This window comes from Pelodiscus sinensis, chromosome 3 (genome assembly GCF_049634645.1).
Source record: "Pelodiscus sinensis isolate JC-2024 chromosome 3, ASM4963464v1, whole genome shotgun sequence".
Taxonomy (NCBI): Eukaryota; Metazoa; Chordata; order Testudines; family Trionychidae; genus Pelodiscus; species Pelodiscus sinensis.
This window is the reverse complement of record NC_134713.1, coordinates 144,475,304-144,494,069: the sequence shown is the minus strand read 5'-3', so window position 1 is coordinate 144,494,069 and position 18,766 is coordinate 144,475,304. Positions and strand designations below refer to the sequence as shown.

At 44.7% G+C, this 18,766-nt stretch overlaps 1 protein-coding gene across 2 annotated transcripts in view; it reads left to right on the top strand.

Annotated features, from left to right (window-relative positions):
- Nucleotides 1–3: 3 nt before the first annotated feature.
- Nucleotides 4–18,766, top strand: part of PPP1R21 (protein phosphatase 1 regulatory subunit 21) — an 89,876-nt gene continuing 71,113 nt past the window's right edge. For both annotated transcript variants that reach the window (XM_006129256.4, XM_014576629.3), the window contains exons 1-3: nucleotides 4–144; nucleotides 6,687–6,755; nucleotides 7,040–7,186. In XM_006129256.4, the coding sequence (XP_006129318.1) occupies nucleotides 82–144; nucleotides 6,687–6,755; nucleotides 7,040–7,186 (279 nt within the window). In that variant the 5' untranslated portion in view covers nucleotides 4–81. The remainder of the gene's footprint in view (nucleotides 145–6,686; nucleotides 6,756–7,039; nucleotides 7,187–18,766) is intronic.

Genomic DNA, 18,766 nt, shown 5'->3' with positions numbered 1-18,766 from the left:
GGTAGGGACGGGGCGTGAGCTTGAGCCGCCGTGGCTCAGGCAGCGGGTTTCCCGCCAGGGCTTGTGGAGGCTCCCGAGGCGATGGCGGCGGCTGGTGCGGAGCTGCAGGGGAAGTACCAGAAACTGGCCCAGGAGTATTCGAAGGTACGAGCGTGGACACCGGGATGAGGAGACTTGCCCTGTCGCGATATTCTCCCGAGATCGGTGCCGATCCCGATACTAGGGGCGAGTGGGGAGGCCGAGGCTGCTTCCCCGGCCACTTGCCCGTCGATTGTGAGACCTTTTATTCCTCCTCCCGCTGCCCCGCGCACGGCGGTAGCGGGAGTCCCGCAGCGGTGCGCCTGGCGCGAGAGCCTGGCGATGACACGCGCTCCCTGCCCGTCCTGCCACCTCCCGCACCGCTCCGCGGCGTGTCCGTTTGCCTCCCCACCTGCCCGGTACCGCCTCTGCCGCCTCCCAGGGCTGGCTGAGCTCCTTGAGGCTCCCCGGCGAACAGGCCGCCGAAGGTGCTCACGACTCCCCCGGCGTTCTGTGTCGGGGCGCGCTGGTTGCTTCCCCCTGCTCTTGTGCAGCGCTGCTGATCGGAAAGTGCGGTGTGACAGCTCCGTGGTATCGTGTCACGCCTCTCGCGACTGAAGCTGTGCCTCGTGCTCCAGCCTGGCCCAGGTTACGCCTGGCTCTTTGGAGCACAGGGGAGAGTCGGAGATTGAAACGTTCATTGCTGTGTTGTGGAGTTTCTCGCTTAGCATGCACGTGTGAGTGCATCCTTTGAAAGAGAGGAAAAGATTGGTAGGCACCAGTCCTGTTTTCTCTTGGTTTCTACAATTTTGCAAGCTAGGGAGCCTTCTGGAACAAAAGGGACTAGTAGTGCTAAGCCCAGGCTGCTGGTTCACTGGCAACAAAACTGGTTGTAGCACTCTATGCTTTCCTGCTCCCCATCCATTCACCTGTCATAGGTATTTATTTGATGAAAGTGTGTTTGTCACCTATACTTATCCCTCGTTGGATGGATTGCATCCATTCTGCTCTGGTTGGCAGTGAAAGGTGTTCACCATCTTCATCCCACCCTTGGTGGTGGCAGTGGAGGTGGTGGTGTGGGTTTTTTCCCCCATTGATCCTCATGTGGCTATCTTCTATTACCTCTTTTCACCTTTTCACCTCTACTGTTCTTAATAGCCAGAAGGAACTCCATTAGATATCATTGCCCTGTTGGGGCTCTTGTACATTTCAAAGCAGAAGCGCCCACGTGGAGCCTGCTGGGCATTTCAATCTTGTATGTTTCAAAGGTGGAAGGCTTCCTAGACCTTATCAACTAATCGAATAGTCGATGGAAATCCCATTGACTATTCAGTTAGCTAATTAATCAATATTTAACATCCCTAATTGTGACTAGAGTAAACTATTAGCCCAAAAAGAAAAAAGGTTTTTTTCTTTTTGGGCTAATACTGCATATTTTAGCAAATAAACTATTTAACAGAAAATACTTGAAAATTTGATGTGTGTTGAATAGTTTTTTGCCTTTTTTTCTTTGAGACTTAGATGCCATTCACAAAATGTCAAGAGGAGAAGGAAGAGGTACTGTTCTTATAACTTTTCTAACCTTCTCAGGTCCAGTGACTATTCACTGTCATTCATAGTGACAATTCATTATAATTTTACTGTGATAATTAGGACATTCGCTTAGGATGTGGAAGAGCCAAGTTCACATCCCTTGTCCAGGGGCGATTTGGACCTTTTCTACATACAGAGTTCTACACCAATAATAAAAAAACAGTGTAATTATATCTCTTGTGCATGTTTGCACAATACTCATTCTGTTGGAGTGCATCCACAGTTGGTTCTCTAGCATCAACAGAGACAGCAGTGCACTGTGGGTAAGCTATCTCAGTGTGCTACTAAAAAGGACTGTGACTTTTGGCGGTATGTGTGCAATAGTGAATGGCTTTATGGCAGTAGGATTTTCTAACTATGGCAGAGCAATAGATGACACATAATTTTCAGTTTTGGCCCTGGACTATCTTGCAACAAAGGATGTTAATAGAGAAAGATACTTCTCTATGATAAAAAGCATCAGAGAGGTGGCTGAGTTAGTCTGTAACAAGAAAAACTTAAAATTCAGCAAATAGACTAGTAGCACCTTAAAGACTAACAAAACGTGTAGATGGTGTCATGGGCTTTTGTGGGCGCAACCCATTTCTTCAGATGACTGGAGTATTAGAAGTCCAGATCCAAGAATAAATAAGGGAAAAGTGGTGGGGCGTGGGGAGGAGGAAGGAAAAGGTGTGGGGGGGGGATAAAAAGGAAAGGGAGGGGGGGAAAAGAGCGAGAGAGACAGTGAGTAGATGGTTCAAATAGTTAAAACAGGCTGATAAGAACAATTAGCACCCCCATTGTTTGTTTAAGTCATTAGGATGTGGAAGGTAGTGTGGGAGCCAGTTGATGTCCCTGTTCATACCATTTGCATAAGAATTAAACTTGTAAATGAAGTTAAGTTCCAATCCTTCTCTGTGTATTTGGCTTATGACTTGGAGATCCATTAATGAGTGTCCAGGCAGATTAAAGTGTTCTCCAACAGGTTTTTGTGTATTGCCTTTTAGGATATCTAATTTGTGTCCATTAATTCTGTCTCATAGAGACTGTCCAGTTTGGGGCGTTGTTGGCATTTGATGGCATAGGTCACATTAGTGGATATGCAATTAAACAAGCCTCTGATCTGGTTGCTGATGTGGTTGGGTCCAGTGATGAAATTGCTAGTGTAGATGTGTGGACAGGGTTGGCACCAAGGCTGATTTCAGGGGTGGATTTCTGGATGATTAAGATCAGGGCTCGACAAATAATGTAAACTACTCCCCTGTGGTGAGTAGATTACAATCTGGAAGAGCCGGCGCAGAGCGATCTGCGCATGCGCAGAACAATCTGCACATGCACAGAGCGCAGAACTGCATGAAACCGTGAAGCTGGTGAGCAGGGCTCGCTGCCGCGTGGCGAGCCCTGATTATGATGGAGGTGTGTTGCTTGGTTACTGGAAAGAATTTGTTTGAGGTTCGGGGGTTGTCTGTCGGCGAGGATTGGCCTTTCCCCTAAGGCCTCTGAAAGTGAGGGGTCATTTCTCAGGATAGGTTGTAGATTGTTGGTAATGTGTTGGAGGGGTTTAAGTTGTGGGCTGTAGGTGATAAGTGGAATTCTGTTGTTTTTCTCTTTTGGGTCTGTCTTGAAGTAGTTCATGTCTGGGTACTCTTTTGGCTTTGTCAATCTTTTTTCACTTCTCCTGGTGGGTATTTCAGTTTTAAGAATGCTCTATATAGATCCTGTAGGTGTTTGTCTCTGTGGGAATGGAGCAAATCCGATTGTATTTTAGGGCTTGGCTGTATACAATAGATTGGGAAATGTGTCTGGGATGGAAGCTGGAGGCATAAAGGTAAGTGTAGTGGTCAGCGGTTTCTGGTATAAGGTGGTGGAAATTTGCCCATCATTTAATTGTACTGTAGTGTCAAGGAAGTGGCTCTCTCATGTGGACTGATCCAGGCTGAGGTCGATGGTGGGGTGGAAATTGTAACCCCTGTGAATTCACCATGGGGTGGTCCAGGAAAGTGCATGATGCATGCATTTTTGGGAACACTGGTCACTATAGAATGTTGCAAGCAGCAGCTTTCTTTCCAGATCAGAAGATTCCAGTAGGGAGAGTTGAAATGTCCATGGGGATCCTGGGAGGTGCAATGTACCTCTCAATCTCATTGGCTTGTGAAGTAGGGATGTAAAATCCCTTTTAATAGGTTTAACCAGTTGACTGATTAAGGGCAGGGCCGGGAGTGAGGGGAAAGAGGGGTGTCACTTCAGCTAGGCTTGAGAGTCCCTTTCCTCCCGCTGCCGCAGGCAAGGGTTACATCAGCCAGGATACCCTAGCACCAGGGCACCCCACAAGCAGGGGCTGCTCCGACATCCTGGCTTGCCTTGGATAGAGATGCTACAGCTGGAATGCAAATAATCTGGTGCCTGATTTTAAGCAGTCAGATTCCACGATTGTTAGAGGGGCACAACAGGGGACTTTGGAATCTGAGTGTCTTTTGAGGCACTATTTTGACAACAAGCATGTGTCTTTCGATACAGAATTCAGACATGTTTTTAACTTGCTGCATTGTATTAAAATGTTGATGATTCCTGACCATGCAAAATTATCAAATTGCCAATGTGTATGAATTTCAACGGCAGCCACTGAGTATAAGAGACAAATAAAAGCTGGAGGTTTGTTTCAGAGAGTGTTTTTTGTTTTTTTTAAACTAAATACCAATTAATAACACACACACACACACACACAAGACTTGGTGGGAAGGAAGATAACAGTTAAGGGCAGTGTGCGTTCTAAATAGCTGCATGTAAGTCCAGCTATCATTTTGGAAACTGTGTGAAAGGATGGAATGAATAAGGCACTGAAATGGGCTAAGAAGTTTGAAGGAATGTGGAGAATTCTATTCTGTTCTATTTTTTTATATTTAAAGTCTCTGTCTGCACTCTGCATTCTTGCTTTTTGGTCTTTGAGAAGTGGAGCATCTCTCAAAACGGGTCCTCCTTGGTTGCTTCCTTATATGGAGGGGGGTACTGTGCCAATGTGTAGAGCATTTCCCTCAAGGCCACCTCAGCAGAAGCACATGAAGCAGAAGCAGGATTGTTAGTGCATGCACAGCATTGAATCATTATAGTAAGATGCACCTCTTTTAAATGCAAATTAGCTTCTCACTGTCCCTTGGCAAGCACACAGCTCAGTGAACACTCTAAATGTGGTGTGTTTGGCCCATGGGAAGGGGGAAGAACATAAGACCAGCCATATTGGGTCAGATCAGAGGTCCATCTACCCAAGGATCAGTGGTTTTTTTTTTTTTTTTTAAGAGATCAGTTCAGGTGACTGGGGACAGTATTTTAAGATCTGCCACTATTGTCCACAGAGAGGGTTGGTGAAACCAGTATCTCACTCCTGAGGGTGTGCAAGGGTGCATCTTCTGCCTGTGTTTGGCTTTAAACCTGGTACCTATGCTGCTCACCTGTGTGTTGCTTTGGTCCCTGCACAAGTGATTGTGGATTGGTGGGGGAAAGTCTCCTATAATGGGAGAGTATCAGAGGGGTAGCCGTGTTAGTCTGAATCTGCAAAAGCGACGAGGAGTCCTGTGGCACCTTATAGACTAACTGAAGTGTAGGAGCATAAGCTTTCGTGGGCAAAGACCCACTTCGTGCATCTGACGAAGTGGGTCTTTGCCCACGAAAGCTTATGCTCCTACACTTCAGTTAGTCTATAAGGTGCCACAGGACTCCTCGTCGCTTTTATAATGGGAGAAGGAACAAAGCTGCTTTCATCAAGGAACTTTCCACAGAGAGTTGGCAAGTACTTCCAGGAAAGTTTCCTAAATATCTCTTAGGCGGATTCCTTGAAACCTTGATATGCATTAACTAGGGATGTCGATGTATAGTCGACTAACTGATAAGATGAGGCTATTGGGTCAATCATGTAATCTTGTCAACTACACATGCCCCTCTCCCCACAGTGCTAGCAGATCCAACAGTTCCTATGTGCTCCAAGTAGGAGAGTACGTGTTGTGCTCTCATCAGCTGGGAAGATGTCATGTGAGCTGCCCATGCTGAGCAAACAGGAAGTGGAATTTCAAAAATTTCTCGTTTTTTTTTTGTTTTTTTTTAAGGGTGAAGGGCAGATGCATGTGTATCTTGATGCAGAATAGTACAGTTTGAACCCTTGATCAAAGTGATGAGGATGGGCATTGTAGGACGTTTCCTAAAGGCCATTTAAAGTGGCATGATCAAGCACAGTGTCTCTACTGACGTTTTGTCAATAAAGCTTTGCCAGCAAAGCAGGAGAATTCTGTGTTCCTGGAAGGAGATTTATAGTGTGTTCACCTCTGTTATTTTGTCAATGGCAAAACCCTGTAGTATGGACAAGGCCTTGTTTATAGAGAGTGCTGGCCCTGTGTCGATGTAAGTTTGTTAACCTACACATTTTACATAGGTGAATGACAGTGATTTCCAACTCAAACTAGCCAAGCTCATAATGTTAAAAAAGGATGGGGAAGATTTTTTGAGTGGTCTACAAACCCATCTTGAGATGTTAGGTCAATCTGCGCTCTCTCTGGCTTATTCCTGTATCACAGACTTTGTAATCAGAACACAGTTAACAGTTCTGTGGAAACGTGAAATGGCACAGAATCCTGATGACTAGCTGTGTTGGTTCTGTATTGTGAACAAAAATGCAAAGTTGTTTTTTAAAAAAAAAGCAAATTTATTTTTTTTCTGAAAAGAAGTACATACTGGGAGTAGGTTCCTTTAGTAAAAAGGCGATATTTTTGCATAGTTGCTCTTCAGACCATAATCACACTTTAATATTGTCCTGTCACCTTAAGATGTATATTTGTTGTTTTAAGAACAGCTTGGTTGAGAGTGAAGTTCATAGAAGATGAGAATTGTTTTCCAAAATGTTAAACAATAGAATTAGGTTATCCTAGTATTATACTTTTTTCAATATTTTTACAATAGTATATTTGTAACAGAACTAATATGGCCTGCTTACAGATCCACGTATTTCCTATTTTCCCAAATGAAAGTACATACGTTTGGAGGTTGTTAATGAACACTTTGTATGTTTGATTCCTGGATCGATTGATTAATTTGCACCTTTTTGTTTTCAGCTTCGAGCTCAGAATCAGGTACTGAAAAAAGGTGTTGTGGATGAGCAAGCACATTCTGCTTCTCTGAAGGTACACGTTAAAAAGTCTTCTATTTAGTTGATCTGATGGTAAAAGAGGGCATTTATGATACAGTCATCAGGAAGTGTCCATCTGCGTGTGCATACTTGCAGCATACTTTGTGTAGACTTACGTGCCTTCCTTTTTTAGGTTGTCTACAAAACAAAGCAATTTGTGTTAAATTTGTATAATTACTGTCATTCCTTTGGACTTCTTTTTGTGAATATTAAAATCACATTTTTATAAAGACTGTGCTGAAATTGCAGTGGACTGATTAAACTTCTGTGCTAATATAGGAGCAACTGAAGATGAAGGACCAATCATTGAGAAAACTGCAACAAGAAATGGATAGTCTGACATTTCGAAATCAGCAGCTTGCTAAGAGGGTGGAACTGCTTCAGGATGAACTTGTCTTAAGTGAAGCCAAGGGCAAGAAGAGCAAGGTAGGTTTCACATGAAAACAATTTACTTAAAGAATAATATCCTGGCTTTCCATAACTGATCGTATTACCATCGGCATCTTAGGGTATGTCTACACTGCACGCTTATTTTGAAATAAGCTATTCCGAAATAGCCTATTTTGAAAGAGCTCGTCTACACTGCAGGGAAGCCTCAAAATTAGTCTGAGGCAGGCTTCCCTAACTTAGACGTACTATCTCAATTTAAAGCCCCAGGAGGCAGTGGGGAGGAATAACTTAGAATGGCCCTGCTGAAACGTCTCCCCACACCTTATTTCAAAATAGCTGTTTCAGAATAGCTGTTATTCCTTGTAGAATGAGTTTTACAGATTTTGGAATAAGCCATCCATTATTTTGAAATTATTTTGAAATAACAGAATGGCTGTGTAGACGCTTGCATTGTTATTTCGAAATAATGCTCATTATCTTGAAATGACTATGCAGTGAGAAACGTAAAACAATACCTTTAACTCTTTTTTTAAAATCTTTCTATCCCCATTAGGGATATGTAAAGTTAACCAGTTACCTGGTAAGCATAAGCCTTACCGGTGTGCTTATCTGGTAACTGGTTAACTGGCAGGGGGGGCACAGCTGCCATCCTACTCTGACGGCTGGAGCAGCTCTGCTACCCATTGCGTAGCAGGATCCCTGCCCAGCTGGAGCATCTCAGCCTGCTGTGGGATGACTATCTGGACCACGGTTAGTCTGTTAAACTATATACATTTTAATTGCTTAACCTATTCTCTTTAAGTGGCCATTACATCCCTAATCACCGTGCATATTTTTGTATGGAAACTTTATAGCAGTAATAGATTTGGTAGAGTATTGATTCATCATTTGATAGTATCTAATAATAAAGAAACTTAATTTTAAAAAAATGAACATATATTGTAATACAAGCAGTAACGAATGCCCTGTGTTTACTATGTATACATTACAAACCTAATGTCTACCTGTATAAGCGAACAGACTTTTGTCTGTCAATTTGTACTAATGTTATGGAATACAGTTGGCCTTATGTTGAAGAAAAATCTGGCACTAACCTGGTTATCTTCTATAAGCAGTCACTGTCTTCCTCAAAGAATTACACCTTGATGATATAATCTATTGTATCACAGAATACATAATTCTCTTAAAAAATGGTTGAGGTCTGAAGCCAAATACCTATTTTTTTTTCTTCTGTCTCACTTCTCCACCTTCTACACACTTGTGCCAGTGTGCTCATGCACACAGCTTGTAAAACTGGTCCCTTCTTACTCTGATTCTGTGCAAATCTGTAAACTGTGGACCATGGTTTCCTATGATTGATAAGTAGGAATATAGGGATTTTATATTCGATCAAACTTGAGTCCATCTGGTCCAGTAACCTGTCCTTGATATTGGCCGATACCAGATGCTTCAGAGGAAAGTATAAGCACCCTGAAATAGGTAAATGTGTCTTCCTCCTGCAGGATAAATCTGACTGATCTGTAGTACAGAATAAGTTCATTCCTGAACTATGAGGTAAATACCCTTTCCAAAACTTTTATCAGTAATTGATAATTCCGTATGGATATCACGAATTTCTAAGGTGGTATCTTCAGTTGATGCAGTCCTGCACCAGCCCTGGAGGAGCTGCTGCCACGGCTGTCCAGTCCTGGCCTGTCCCTGGAGGCCAGAGGTGCCACTGAGGAGCTGCTGCCTCAGCCACAGCCCTGTCTCCTTCCACTACTGCTGGGCATGGTGCAGTCTAACCAGCTGCTGGGTAAAGCGGATGACTTACGCAGCAGTGTGGGCTCCCCACTGTGTGGGCTAAAAAGGTGTGGTGGCTGAGCTCCCTGTGTGCTGCTCAAAATTGGTATGGGTGTCAGGTGAAAGGCCAGCTGAGGAAGTCAAGCCCCAGCTCCACCCCTTCTGCTGAGGCCACCCCTACTTCCAGCCCAATCCTTCTGGGCCACATAGAGAGCCCCGGCTGCTGTGCTGTGGCCCCGGCCCAGTTCTCCTTGGTAGCTCCCTGGCCCAGCTCTCCTTGGCCCTGGGCTGCTGAGCTGTGGCCCCCATCCCTCCCTGGTGGCCAGTGGGGAAGCCACTCTGCCACACAGAGCCGTGATGCCTCCCCAGCAGGAGGGAAAACTGGGCTGTCCCGCAGCAGTGGGCAGGTAAAGCTAGGCTGCTGTGCTACAGCCCCAGCCGTCCCAGCGGTACCCCCAGTCTTAGGCAGTCAGTCATGTAGGTAATTTGGGAAGGCCTTGCCTATGTTACCGACTGCCCATGCTTGCATGCTACTTATGGCACGTGTGCTGTAGGTTGCTGTGGCCCCCCATACATCCTTTTCACTAAATTTGGGGCTTCTTTTTACTAACCAGGGTACACTGTCATTTCTTAAATGATTATGCACAGTATATTTTAGCTTGCATTTATTCAGTGTTAACTTTTACATTTTTAAAAAACTGTGATGTATTTCTTATTTACTAGATGATTCTTGTTAGGCTTTGACTTAAGTCCCAAGTCAGTTTGAATCTGAATTTCCATATACAGTAAACTTCCGATGATTCGGCACCTTTAGGACCGAGGGGGTGCCGGATTATCAGATATGCTGGAGTACTGGAAGGGGGACTACGAGGGGCCTGGGGTGGGGGAGGTCGGCGGGGAACTGCGCAGCGTGGGAGAGGGCAGTGCTGTGGGACCAAACTGGCAGCACCCCAGCTGCTCTCCCCCGGCTTCCCCAAGTTAGCTGCTGGTCAGTTTCAGCAGCAGCAGACTTGGGGAAGCTGGGGGCAGAGCAGCTGGGGTGCTCTGCCCCAGGCGTCCCCAAGTCCACCGCTGCTGAAACTGACCAGCGGCAGACATGGGGAAGCCGGGGGCAGAGCAGCTCCAATTGTCCAGCTGGCCGGAGCACTTCTGGGTTCCAATTGGTGCCAGACCACTGGATGCCGGACAATTGGAGTTTTACTGTAATTAGAAATGCACAAAACCAGCATTTTAATTTTTATAGTGAATAAAACTACATAAATGCAGAAAACATAAGATTGCTTTTTAAAAACATGCTTTGTAATTAAAATTAACCTTTATTTAAAAGGAAATATCTGTAACGAATTGCAGTGGTTGTTTCTGGTCACCATGTCTTTCAAAATTGTACAGCTAGTAGATCTCATCCTCTCACAAATAGCTCTATTCATAGATTAAAAGAGGAAAATAAGTTTTCCTGCTTTTTCAACTTTCAGTTGATTTCTTAATGCTGACCAAACTAGTCATTTGAACTGAACTAGTTAAATAAACTGAAGTGAAAAAATATTATCTTTGCACTTGCAGAAAAGGCAGTTGATGTCAAAAGCTGGTTTAGCACCTCAGCAAACTCTGTTTCCAGGTGCTTAACCCAGCAGTTCAATGTTTGATTACCTGTAAATCTGCACAGCAAACATACAAGTTTATTTAATTTATATACTATTTAGTAGACTATAATAAATTTAGGCCTCATCGTTAGGCTGTCATTTTGAAAACCGTAGAGTTTTATCCACTGTGTCTTTATGGCACCTCCTCAAAGGTATTTTGAAATCTAAATATACTGTCAGCTAATTTTCCTTCCTTCATTTCTTTTTGGGCACCTTCAATGAATTCTAAAGTTTGAGACATGATTTTCTTTGCTAAAACTGTACTGCCCAGACCTATCATACCATAAACCTAAAGGCATTCTGTTCTGCTTTTAATTATAACTTCAGCCGATTGGCCAGGTACAGTTCTAAGGCTTTACTGATCTCAAGTTCATCAAGAGTACTCCAAGAGACTTTTAAAAATATAGGTTGAACATTTGCTATCCTCCAGTTCTCTGGAACAGTGGCTGTTTTTTAATAGCAGAATACTAATTTCATCCTTAAGGACCTTTTGAACTCTTGGATGTATACAATCAGTGCCTGTTGGATTATTGCTTTCAAAATTATTAGTTTGCTGCACTGTTGCTGCCTCTTAAACTTGAATTTGAGGGCAGCTGATCTTTATAAGAAAAGAGCAGATCTGGGAAAAGTTTCTTCTCAGTGGTGAAAACGCATGCAGAGAAATCACTTAGGACACATTATGGATGATAAAGACGCATCAGTGTCCTTACAGAGAACCAAAAAAGTGCCACAGTGGCTTGGCTTAACCAAGTAAAAGAAACAGTAGGAGATAAAGTCATCATTTAAAAAGGAGAAGTTAAATCCTAGCGAGGAAAATAGAAAGCATTAACTCTGTCAAATAAAGTGTAAAAATATAATTATGAGGACCAAAAAGGAATTTGAAGACCAGATACTTTTTTAATGTTTGGTTAATAGTAAAAATTTTAAGTAATCAGAAGCAGGAACGCTGCTAAACAACCAGTGGGGCCACTGAATGACTGAGATGCTAAAGCAGTGGTCTCCAACCTTTTTACACCAAAGATCACTTTCTAAATCTAAGAACAGGTGAAGATCTACCGCCCCGCCCCTTCCTTGAAGCCCCGCCCTCTCTATTCTCCTCCTGTCCATCACTTGCTATCCCCAGCCCTTACTTACACACTCTGATAAACAGTTTATTTTTAAATTATGCGATATATAAAATTAAAATCATGTGTTTATAGTTATGAAATAAATGGTCTGTTTTTTATTCATGCTATTTAAATCTAAAATGAAGCATTTATAATTATACATTTTGTTGGGACAGAGTTCTGCGGCTGGGGGCAGGGGAGAGGGAACAGGGTGCTGGGAGGGCAGAGGACAGGGTTCTGCAGCAGAGGACAGTGCGCCAGTGGGGATAGAGTTCAGGGAGTGGGGACGGGAATGGGGACAGAGCTCTGTAGCTGGGGACGGGAGTGGGGACAGAGCTCTGTAGCTGGGGACGGGAGCGGGGAGTGCGGACAGGGGGCGGGGTGCCAGTGGCAGCAAAGAGTCCCCTGCATCTGCCTCCTCCCAGGATTCCCCCCCCCCCCCCAGAGGAAGGCCAGTACATGTCTCCTCTGGGCCTGACCCCCCCCCCCCCGCCCCCTCTGCGGCACAGGGAAACCTCGTGCGTGCCTGCTCTGGGGCCAACCCCCCCCCCCCCCCCACCCGCGGCGACCCAAACCCTCGCGGGAGTTTGCCCTGGGGGCAACACCCCTCTCCCCCCGCCCCCGCGGCACAGCCCGGCCAACCCCCTCCTGCAGCATGGCCAAGCCCCGCGGGTGCCTGCCCTGGGGTCAAACCCCCCTCCCATGGCACAGCCCAGCCCGGCCTGGCCAACCCCCGCTCTTCCCCTCCCTTCCCACAGCACGGCCAACCCCCGTGGGTGCCTGCCCAGGGGCCAAACCCTCCTCCCATGGCACGGCCGACCCCAGGGCCAACCCCCACTCCCGCAGCGCAGGGAAACCCCTGCGCTCAACTCACCCCTCTGGCGCTGGCGGCACAGGGAAGCCTCCGCACTCCTCCTTCAGGGCCGACGCCCCCTCCCCCAGCATGCAACAGAGCTGTGGAAGAGGAGCAGCCCGCACACTTCTGGAACCCCCAGAAGTGACGCGGGCTTCAGATAGGACTTCCGTCCACCCCGCGGGAAGCCAGCGCTACACTAGAGATAGGTGGTGGGGGGAAAATAGGGGGTGGGGGTGCCTGAACGCCTCGCGATCGACTGGTCGAGGCCTCACGATCAACCAGTCGATCGCAATCGACGGGTTGGTGCTAAAGGAACACTCGATAAGATCATTGAAGAGGAACTAAATTAATGCTTTGCATTGGTCTTCATGGCTGAGGATGCTAGGGAGATTCCCAAATGTGAGTCATTCTTTTTTGGTGACAAATCTGAGGAATTGTCTTAAATTGAGGTGTCATTAGAGGAGATTTTGGAACAAACTGATTAACTAAACAGCAACAGATCACCGGGACCAGATGGCATTCACCCAAGAGTTCTGAAAGAACTCAAATGTGAAATTGCAGAACTATTAACTGTGGTTTGTAACCTATCCTTTAAATCAGTTTCTGTACCAAATGACTTCATGATAGCTAATATGATGTCAATCTTTCAAAAGCACTCTAAAGGTGATCCTGGTAATCACAGACTGGTAAGACCAACATCAATACTGGCAAATTAGTTGAAACTATAGTAAAGAACAGAATTGGCAGTCACATAATGAATATAATTTGCTGGAGGAAAAGTCAATGTTTTTTGTAAAGGGCAATCATGCCTCACCAATCTACTAGAATTCTTTGAGGAGGTCAACAAGCACATGTTCTTCAAACTTTTCATTCTGTTCCTGGCCTTTTCATTCTGTTCTATTTTTTTATAGAATTCAAGGGCAAACTTAACCTCCAGGATCTTGGGAGGCAAAAGTCTGTCCCTTCTTGCATTTCTCAGCGCCCCCATCCCCTTTAGGTTCCCACGATGAACTCCCTCCCTTCCCCCCGGGCTGTATTCCCTAAATAAAAAAGCATGATTTCTGAACAGCTCTCCATAGTAGACTATTGATCACTTTGACTACTTGTATAACAACAGCCTGCACTATAGATTTCTCCACTCCAAATGGATTCCCACCTGACTGATAGCTGTCTGGCGTTGCAAGCTTCCATAGGGCTATTGCCACATGCTTCTCCATGGTCAGAGATTGTTTCATTCAGTATTCTTGCACTTCAGTACAGGGGAAAGCATTCACAAAAGTGGATTTGTGCATTCAGAAATTTTGTAGCCACTGCTGATTGTCCCATATGTGCATCACTATGTAGTCCCACCAGTCTGTGCTTGTCTCATGGTACCAGAATTGGCATTGCACTGTATCCACAGGATTGACGTGGCAGCTGCATTTGCATCAGGGCAAGGGCTTGCATGAATTGCGAGTCCATGTGATCCAGAGATTTGTCCTCTCCCTGGAGCAGTGACATGCGTACGCTCTCAAAATACTGCGCCATTAGGCACACCAAGTCAGACATCGATGTCACAATGGTCTGATGCAAAATGGGGTCCGTGCTCGTGCTGCTACAGCAACTGCGCAAGCAAAGGCCAAAAAGGTGCAAAAAGATTGTTTCCTGTTGATTTCAAGCAAATAGGGAGCAGGGAAGGACTATATGAGAACATTATGGGATGCTGACAACATGAACCCATAACCATCTGCTGCACAGTTCTGCTTCCAGCATGCATCGGGAGCATAACCCAAAGTGCAAAGTGGCTCAGGCACTGTGGGAGAGCTACCCATAGTGCATCGCTCTCAAAGCTGATGATAGGCTCCGTAATGGGGATGCATTACTTCGGAGTACACTGAAATCTTCCCTGCAGTGAAGACACAGACCTTCAACTTTGCAAGATTGGGTGACCAGATATCAACCATAAGGCCAAATCGTTATCTCAGTGTAGTAATGGGCTTAGAGTTTGTGTGTGTGTGTGTGTGTGTGTGTCCGTGTGTGTGTGTCCGTGTGTCCAGGTATGTCTGTTTGTGAGTCCATTTGTTCAATCTGGCTGTGAGCCCATTCGTTCAAGAACCCCTTCTAAACAGTAAGAGTTACCAAATTTGGTAGTCCTTTCTTATCCTAACTTAAAGCAAGGTAATATTTGGTTGTGGTAGACAATGGAATGTACCTGGAAGGAGAGGGAGGGGGGGGAAGGTTGGAGGACATTTATGCTCTGCCGTGATCACTGGGGCCAGTGAGTGTAGGGGGGACACCGTTAGTGCAGAGTGACCACAAGGGTGCAGCTGCACAAGGAAGAGAATGGCAGCTGGGACTGGGGTTTGCCATTTTGCCAGCTACAAGCCCAGGGAAGTGGCTCTCCTGCCCCAAACCCCATCTTTCCCCAGCGCTCAGCCACAGTGCTAGACTGGGTTGGGGCAGTGGAAGCCCCACTGCTGTGGCCTCTTCCACCCCCACCCTCGAACCTCCAGAGCTGTCCAGCGTGTCCAGCTTGGGCTGGCCTGTCTTCCCCAGGCCCGCCCTGGGGAGAAGTTGGCAAATAGGTTGCATTCCCCTCCCCAGCCCAGGCTGGCCACGGAGACAAGCTGGTGGCCAGGGTGCACGGCCCCTGTTGTCTTGGGCTGGCCTTTGGGGACATGCCAGCAGCCACCTGTACCAACTCCCCTAAGCTCCCCCTCCTTCTCCCAACCTTCTGCTGTGACTCCTGAACCCCAATCTCTTGCCATGAGCCCCTCCTCAATCCCCAGCCCTGATTTCTGGGTCCCCCATGCCACCAGCCCCCCTGCCCGGAATGACTCAAGCAACACCAGATAAGTCTTCTCTTTCTTTGATAAGCTTTGTGCTTCTGATACCCTTAAAGAATCAATTTTTGCATAGTTTATTTGCTCCTTAAAATTCATTTTGGCCCTTTTCATTTTCCTTATTGCCAGCTACTATTTATGCTTTAATCAATTTAGACTTCCGAATTGTAAAGGGTTGCAGTTTGGCTTTAGTAGCCTCTCAGGCGTTGCCATTTATGTTGCCTTCCATGTTACCCTTCTGTTCAACAGGAATGTTGACACTCAATTATTGTTCAGTTAAGTTGCATCCCTTTTCTCTTTAAAGCCACTTTGACTAATTACATTGTATTGAAATCTTCCTTTCTAAGTTCATTGTCACTGACACTTTCTGGTAACCTAGATAGCACTTACTTGTGTCATCACTGTCACCTAATAGTACAGCTACTATCACTGTTCGGGTTAGCTTCTGTGTCAAGAGTCACTTTACCTTAATTGCTTCTTGGAATGACTAGAGCACACATTTAGTGTTAAGAAACTATTACCTGAAACATTCTCTGATTAAGTGTATATAGTTTTACAAATGTTGTGACCGGATTTTTAGAGCAATGACTAATTTGTTTGGCATTTTCTAACCAGTACTAATAGTGTAATGTTTGAATGCCATTGTGGCAGTTTAAGTTGAGATCTGATGCGGTCTTTGAACTTCTGTTTGAATAGGTGTTAAGGAGAATGAAAGGCTCAGGGAAGAACAGTCAACTGGAGCAGAGGGAAATGCGCCCGTAGTTGGGACCCTCCTCCCAGAGGGTGTTACAGTATCCTCTCGCACTGAGGATATATCTCTAGGGGAGGTAACTCCAGTCATTAGGGAAAAGCAGGTTAGTGATGGGGGATTCGATAATTAGAAACATAGACAGATGAGTTTGTGATGATCGGGAGAACTGTATGGTGACTTGCCTGCCTGGTGTGAAAGTTGCGGATCTCTGGAGACATCTAGATAGACTTATGTGTAGTACTGCGGAGGGGCCGGCATACATGTGGTACATGTAAGTACCAATGACATAGGGAAGGGTAGGAGAGAGGTTATGAAGGCCAAATTTAGCCTGCGAGGAAACAGATAGAGGTCCTGGATTTCAATGGTAGCATTCTCTGAATTGCTTCCAGTTCCATGTTCAGGGCCAAGTAGGTAGGCAGAGTTTCAGAGTTTCAATGTGTGGGTGAGACAGTTGTGTACAGAGGAGGGGTTTAGATTTATTAGGAACTGGGGAAACTTGGGATAGAGGGAGCCTATACAGCAGTGGTGTCCAACCTTTTACACCCAATATCACTTTTTAAATGTCATGACAAGTCAGGATCTATACAGGAAGGATGGGCTCCACCTAAACCAAAATGGAACCAGACTGTTGGCACTTAATATTAAAATGGTTGTAGGGCAGTTTCTAAACTAAGGACTGGGGTAAAGCCAATGGGTGTAGAGGAGCACATGGATCGGTCAGAGACATCTCTGAGAAGAGGGTCTATCAACGAGACTCTATGTTCTAGTCAGGAGGAGAGGATAGAAATATGGGTCAGATCAGATAAGACACACACACAATCAAATGAAAAAGTGTCTAACATATCAGGAAATGGCAGACAGATAAACAGTGATAAATTTTTAAAGTGCTTATACACACATGCTAGAAGTCTAAATAATAAAATGGGTGAACTAGAGTGCCTAGTTTTAAGGAGGATATTGATATAATAGGCATCACGGAAACTTGGTGGAATGAGGACAATCAATAGGACACAGTCATACCAGGGTACAACATATATTGGAAGGATAGAACAGGTCATGCTCGTGGGGGAGTGACAATATACGTGAAAGAAAATGTAGAATCAAATGAAGTAAAGATCTTAAATGAGCTAAAATGTTCCATAGAATCTCTATGGGCAGTAGTTTCATGCTTCAATAATAAGAATAGAGCAGTAGGGATATATTATCGACCACCTGATCAGGACAATGATAGAGACTATGAAATGCTACAGCAGATTAGAGAGACTATCAAAATAAACTCAGTAAAAGTGGGGGATTTCAACTGGGAGATTTCAGCTATTCCCATATTGACTGGGTACACATCACCTCAGGATGGGATGCAGCGGTAAAATTTTCTTGATACCTTAAATGACTGCTTCATGAAGCAGCTGGTTCTGGAGCCCACAACGGGAGAGGAAATTCTTGATTTAGTCCTAAGCGCAGGATCTGGTTCAAGAGGTAATTATAACTGGACCACTTGGAAATAGTGACCCTAATGTAATAAAATTTAACATACCTGTGGTGGGAAAAACACCTTAGCAGCCCAACACTGTAGCATTTAATTTTAGAAAGGGGAACTATACAAAAATGAGGAAGTTAATTAAACAGAAATTAAAAGGTACAGTGACAAAAGTAAAATCTCTGCAAGCTGCATGGACACTTTTCAGACACCATAATAGAGGCCCAACTTAAATGTATGCCCCAAATTAAAAAAAACACAGTAAGAGAACCAAAGAAGTGCCACCATGGCTTTAACAACTAAGTAAAAAAGGCAGTGACAGATAAAGACATCTTTTTAGAAAGTGGATGTCAAATCCTATTGAGGAAAATAGAAAGGAGCATAAATTTTGTCAAATTTAGTGTAAAAATGTAATAAGAAAAGCCAAAAAGGCATTTGAAGAACAGCTAGCCAAAAACTCAAAAAGTAACAGCAAAATGTTTTTTAAGTACATCAGAAACAGGAAGCCAGCTAAACAACCAGAGGGGCTCTTGGATGATGGAGATGCTAAAGGAGCATTCACAGGTGATAGTCATTGTGGAGAAGATAAATGAATTATTTGCTTCAGTCTTCACGGCTGAGGATATTGGGGAGATTCCCAAACCTGAGACATTCTTTTTAGGTGAGAACTCTGAAGAATTGTCCCAGATTCAGGTGTCATTAAAGGTGGTTTTGGAACAAATTGAAAAAGTTAACCGTAACTGATTTGGCTACAACTACTCAGGAGAGAGATCTTGGAGTCATTGTGGATAGTTCTCAGAAAAAATCCACTCAGTGTGCAGCATCAGTCAAAAAAGCAAATAGAATGTTAGGAATCTTTTAAAAAGGGATAGAGAATAAGACAGAAAATATCTTATTGCTTCTATATAAAACCATGGTGTCTACATCTAGATTGCATCCCTCTGTCGACAGACGGATGAAAATCAAGGTTTACAGGATCTGTCGAAAAAGGATTTATTTTTGATCGATCCGCGTCTAGACTGCTGTTTTTCAAAAAAGCTCTGTTTAAAAAAAAAAGCGGCAGCCATGTTTATGCTAATGAAGCACGGGATATTTAAATCCCTGCTTCATTAGCAATTCCAATGTACCTAATCTACATCTCTCTGTCAACAGAGAGGTGTAGTCTAGACACAGCTGGTATGC